At 38.1% G+C, this 6000-nt stretch overlaps 1 protein-coding gene across 1 annotated transcript in view; it reads left to right on the top strand.

The window, feature by feature from the left end:
• Positions 1-616: 616 nt before the first annotated feature.
• Positions 617-6000, top strand: part of IPO7 (importin 7) — a 47067-nt gene continuing 41683 nt past the window's right edge. Inside the window, exon 1 of the mRNA XM_033120211.1 lies at positions 617-874. Coding sequence (XP_032976102.1) covers positions 791-874 — 84 coding nt within the window. The 5' untranslated portion in view covers positions 617-790. The remainder of the gene's footprint in view (positions 875-6000) is intronic.

Genomic DNA, 6000 nt, shown 5'->3' with positions numbered 1-6000 from the left:
ATGAAAACTTTGAAAACAAATGTCCTAGTTTTGAAATGCTAGGTGAACCTCTTACTTTCTAAGTGAGCTTGGGCAAGTTATTTAACTTTCTGAAAATGTTTCTTTAACTGTTTTAAAGAAGGTGGGTTTTAATAGGGATTATGCTTTTATTCCGCATTTCATTTATTTTACTCAATAAAAAGCCATAATTTTTTATTATAATAAACATGTTATGTGATAAATACCTTTTAAACATAAAGCTCATTTAATCTTTTGTTATTTCCTTAGGATAGTCTCATAAATGGGATTACTTGGGTCAAAAATTCTAAACATTTTTATGGTATAAAGAAACAGTCTCAAATTGCTTTTCAAAAGATTTCCTTCTATTACACAACTAGCAGCAATGGATTGCATCACTCATTGCATCGGATTCACCTTATAGCCACTACAAGTATATTATGATGTGAAAATTTGCAATTGATTATTTCAATTTTCTTTCTGTGGAGTCTGACGGTTTTCCTTTTTCATTAGCAAGACTTGTCAGGATGAGACTGCTCAGGGCCACGTGGGCTGCTGACTGCACACGTGGACTACATATCCCAAAGTGCTCCGCGGCGCGCTGACAGGAAGTGTCCGTAGCATCTCCCGCCTCCAGGCCGAGGCGAAGAGGTTCTATCCGGGGCCTTGGCGCTTCTCTTTCCTTTCGCGCCGGTTGCCGCTGCGGAGTGCGGCGGGTCCATGTGCGCAGTGAGCGGCGCTCTTCCTGGCTCAGAAGCACCCGAGCCCCGCGTTTGACCGAGTCCGCGCTGCGATGGACCCCAACACCATTATCGAGGCCCTGCGGGGCACTATGGACCCAGCCCTGCGTGAGGCCGCCGAGCGCCAGCTCAATGAAGTAAGGACGCCGGGTTGGCGGCGGCGGGCAGGCGGTCTGTGTCAGGCCAAGCCCTCCGGGCCTGGCCAGAGACGCGGACGGCGTCGCGGAGGGGCCCGACTGGAGGGGTGGGGCGGGGACCTGACGGCGAGTGCCACGCCGGGGCGCCTCAGGCTGCTACTGCTGCTGCTGCGGTGGTGGCGGCGGCCCAGGCTGCCTTTGCGTCGGATCCTGAGCTGGGCCTCTGGCTGCGGTCGAGGCACGAGGAGCCGGCTGAGGCTAGGCGGGCGTGACCGGCTGGACACATGGCTGGGTCGGATAGCCGACCGCCTTCTGGCTCATTCCTCACTCGTTCCTCGCGCCCAGGAGGGGGCGAAACTCACTGGGAGGTTTTTCAGACGTTTCCGGGAGCAGTCTCTCTGGCGCCGGGTTTTGGAGGGGCTCCTGGGAATGTAGAACTGGTCCATTGGGAGCTGCGCCTGTCAGCTTGTCACTTCACTGGGCTGCACAACTTTCGCCTCTCTGGCTGAGCTGCTAGGGGAAGCTTTCAGCAGCAAGCCCCCGCCTCTAATTGAGCAGGGTGAGGGTAGTGCGAGATACTCACATGAGTCTGATTCACTGCTCTTTAATAATGCCTCAGTCGGGAGGCAGGGCGACGTACTGGCAAGTGTCAGGTGAAGTGCACCCTTCAAGGTAGAGCTGCAACACTAATTTCTTTACTGACCTTGGGCAGGTCGCTTAACCTTTTGATGCTGAGTTTTCCCCATTCATAAAATTAGGCCACAGTGTTGCTGTGCCTGTCAAGTGAGACACTAAGACAGAGTGCCTTGAAACGTGCCAAGCTCCCTATCAAGAAGCTGAGGGTGGCTTCTTTTTTCCCACGTTTTTGAGGGACCCTCAAAACACCCTTGGAAAACAGCCTTATTATGTGGGTATTTTGTGCTATCTTTAGTTTCATTCTCTGTTTATAAATTTCTGCAACTTTTTATATTTTAGTGAGCATTTTAAATGGTTCTTAGAAGGACCGCTTTAACTTCCTATGACAGGTAATTGTCTTTGGTAACCATACTCCTGATTTTGGCAGCTTCACTGAGGTTTAGGGTACATTTTTTTTTTTAACGTAAAGGGAAGTCCTTTAAAATAGAAATTGAATTATTTTATGCTCCTCTTAGTTGGTAGGCAAATCATTTAAAAATGTTTATGTTGACTTAGGAGAAGCTGCACGAGTATTCCTAATTGAACATCATCAATGTACAATGCAACTTTTAGAGATCTCTGCCCTTAAGGAACTTATATTTTAAGACCACCCACAGACTTGAGACAAATTAAGTATAAAATTGTTTTAAAATAAAAAGTTAAATCTATTTTATATGTAAATGAGACCATCATTTGATCATACCAAGAGCTATGCTCAAATTCTGAGTCTCAAAGTAGCTTTGGGAAGGAACTTAAGATTTTTTTGGATAGGAAATAATGAATTGAAACAAGTTCCCAATTTGAACCATTACTAAACTATGGAGGGACTTATGGATCACTTATTAGTTTGATTTATTTTGTGATAGGTTAAGGTGAACATTATTTTGTTTATGAAGTATTAAATGCATGCATAAGCCTAGACACTCTAAAAATTTAGTCATAATATTTCTACCATGACTTTGCTCTAATTGCACATTGTTTTGACTAAACATACTTGCAGGTAATTACCAATTTAAATTATTATTATTTGAAAGAGTTGGTTCCCTTGTAGAAAAATAAAATAAGTAATACTTCCCGCAAATTTGAAAATTTATTCCTCCAGCAGGTATTGAATGTCTAGTTCTATGTACTAACATCTTGTAATAGAGAGCTGGGGTAAGTATTTCACAAGCTAGTTTTTGGAAGATAAACAAATAAAATAATATTCAGAGCATTTTTTACTTAACTGTTAAGCTGCTGTTAGGGTTTTGGAATACTCTGGAATAGTGAACACTATCTTTTCTGTCAAAGGAAATTTGGTATCTGGTCTGCATTTGTGTGATTGTTAGCTATTTATATTTTGTAAATTTCTTTTGATTATTACACCTAGATTTTTAAAGTAATCTTCCTAAGGTAACTTTTCTGTTAGAGTATTCTCATTTCTACATTCTAATGAAGTGATTTCATTTGAATAATTTTTGCTTTGACTTTCTGTGATGGAACCTTGATTTAGGAAATAGGTCCCAGATAAGTCTTGAAGAAGCTTAACTGGTAAGAATAGGAAGGTAACATTTTATATCTGACAGGGTCTTCTTGCTTTGACTAAGTAAGATAGGATGAACCAGTCATTCCATGATGTCTCTACTGAAGCTATATTTTGTTTCATTTAGTTAAAAGAAAAAGATCATTGACATTTGAATGAATCTCTTCAGCTAAGTGAAGTAATCACAGTTCTGTAAAAATTGTAAATGTTATCAAAGTATTATAGTGCAAATAGTTTTTTAAAAAGTGCTCATGCCTCAGTGATTATTTCTTCTGTTTGAAACCCCTTTTACTCAGTTATCTCCCAGACTTGTTCTCTCACTTCTGTCACTGTTCCAACTGTCTCCATATCACTAAAGAGTTCCTGGACGACCACTCTCCCTATCTCCCTTCGCTTGTCTATTCTTTATAGCGTTGATTTATCATCATACATGTTTTACTTAACTATTCTCACTATAATTTTGAATTTCAGGAGATCAGGAATTTTTGTCTTTTATTACTGCCATTCTTTGATTTGTCCATGTTAGGCTTCACTACTTGTAATAGATAACAACATAGGCTTTAGTCTGTTCTACCACCTCTACCTCAAGGATTTTGGGGGTATTTATATATATTTTTATATTACATATAGATAAAATTAAAGTTTCATTAAACTGTTAAAGATATTTCTTTGGCATATTTTCAGAAACATCTGACTTAGTATTCCCCACGGACTTACTCTGTAGTATGTTGAGAATTTTTTTTGAACTGCTGTTAAAATTTTAACAAACTTTGCCTCAGAGCCTGGAGAAAACCATTAAAAAGTAGAAGTATTCTTGGAAATATCACTGAAAACCACTTGAGCCTTTTTTTTAAAACTGCTGAATTCTGAACTAGCTGGAGGATCTTAGGAAAGTTATTTAACCTCTACGTATCATTTTCCCATATATAAAATTAAAGTAGTTACAGTATGTATGTCATTGTGTTATGTGGGTTTAGTGAGATGATGGCATGTAAAAAATTTCAGAAAGCATTTGGCACCTAGTAAATTCTCTCCAGATTATTTGAACTGTCAGTTGATTAACCAATCCAATATGTCATACATTTTCTTTTCTATGTTAGTCTACTAACTTAGTAGTTGTACGTCTCAATGGAAAATGATCAGCACTAATGGCGAAAGAACACCAGTACATATTCTAAGTAGGTATTGTTATTGTAAAATCTAAAATATGTGACATTTGGTATTCATTCACTCAACATTAATTGTTATGGTCCAGAGACTATTTGCTCTTGGGTATACAAAAACTGTGCTTTACTATATGTACAAACACAAACTCAGAAATACTTGTTTCTTCGTTTGTGAGATAAAGATAAAATATCTCTGAAGGTTTGGGGCAGATTATGTTAATAGACATCAGTCTCTGTGGTCTCTTCCTGCTTTAACTACCAGGGTTCTTTATTGAAAACCTTTCTGTGTACAAACCTTTACTCATGCTGCTCAGCTGTCCTGTTAAACTCTTATCACCTAAAACTAACATTTTTCCTCACGAATCCTATCTTAAATGCCATCTTTTCCCACCCTGACCTGTGGTGCTGTATAAACTCAAAACTCATCTTTTTAACATGTTGTATATTCTCCTTTACGTTTTATTTTAACTATTTTAATTTTTGAACCAGATGACTGCTGTCTCTTCTCTAAACATTCATTGACTTTTAATTTATCTCTAGTAGGAATTAAATCTGTAGATCAAGATATTTTTTTTAACCCTGGCGTATTAGCTGAGAGTAGACACTCAACAAGTAATTATTTCTGTTATTTAAAAAACATTTGAGTGCCTATCATGTGGTAAATACTATCTTTGGTGCTGGCGATTCAATACTGTACTCAAGACAAAGTCATGATTGTCTTGTAGCTCACATTTGAGCTTAAATTTTAAATGTAATGTCAGGAAGCGCTTTTTTTTTGAAATACGTATTCTGAATGATAGTTCCCACCCTGGTTCATTTAATAGCAAATATCTTTGTCCTAGGCACGGAGCCAAGAGGTAGATAGAAAGAAGTTCATGATTCCTGCTTTTTTGGAGCTCCATAGTCAACACGGCCCTCATAATACATGCGGTCCAAACTATAATAGAGCTATGTGTAGGTCTTGGATGAGGAAACTATTACATTTGCCTTTGGTTAAGGCAGATACAATGTCAGCATCAATACTCGCTCTTATACTTGCAGCCAAGAAAAATGCCCTAAGCAGAATTCAAAGGCTTACCTAGGAGCCTTTTAAACCCTCAGTTCCTAACTTAATGTGCTAAAAAATGGTTCTGAAGGCAGAAATGCTGCTTTCTTCAATGCTTTATATGAAAAAGTAAGTGAACTTAGCTTTGATAAGTTTCTTGATATATTGTGTTTGTCTTTTAAATTCATAAACTATTGTGAGTCACCTCTGGGATCTTCACAGATGATTACTATTACTACTGTGATATATTTTATTTATAAGTGGTTAATTTGATTTCAATTTAATAAAGGACTTACACATGTTTAATTCATGAAAATCTTAGATCTAGAAAATTGCAAAATCACAGCATGTTTATAGTACAATTTGGTATGTCTAGAAATTCAGCAAAATATTTATGAGAATATAGTGTATATTTTTAAAGACAGTATGTAGTCCGAGCAGGTAACATTCCTTAATTAAGACTGTCATGAAGTAGGTACTGTTTTGAATTTGGGAGAGGGAAAGTCCCTGGATACTTCGGCTGTTAGACAGGAAGTTGACACAGCATGTTAAAGATCTGACAGAGAGCACTATATTAATATTGGTAAGAAAACAATTTTCTTTTTCAGATATATTAGATGTATATATTATTTTACTTATTGTTTCTATCAGCGGCACATAAGTTTGATTTAAAGTGGGTTTTTTCTTTTGGTTGCTATGTAATTTATAATTTAAAAGT

Source organism: Rhinolophus ferrumequinum, chromosome 11, assembly GCF_004115265.2.
Source record: "Rhinolophus ferrumequinum isolate MPI-CBG mRhiFer1 chromosome 11, mRhiFer1_v1.p, whole genome shotgun sequence".
NCBI classification, from domain to species: Eukaryota; Metazoa; Chordata; class Mammalia; order Chiroptera; family Rhinolophidae; genus Rhinolophus; species Rhinolophus ferrumequinum.
This window is presented reverse-complemented; position numbering and strand designations above follow the sequence as displayed.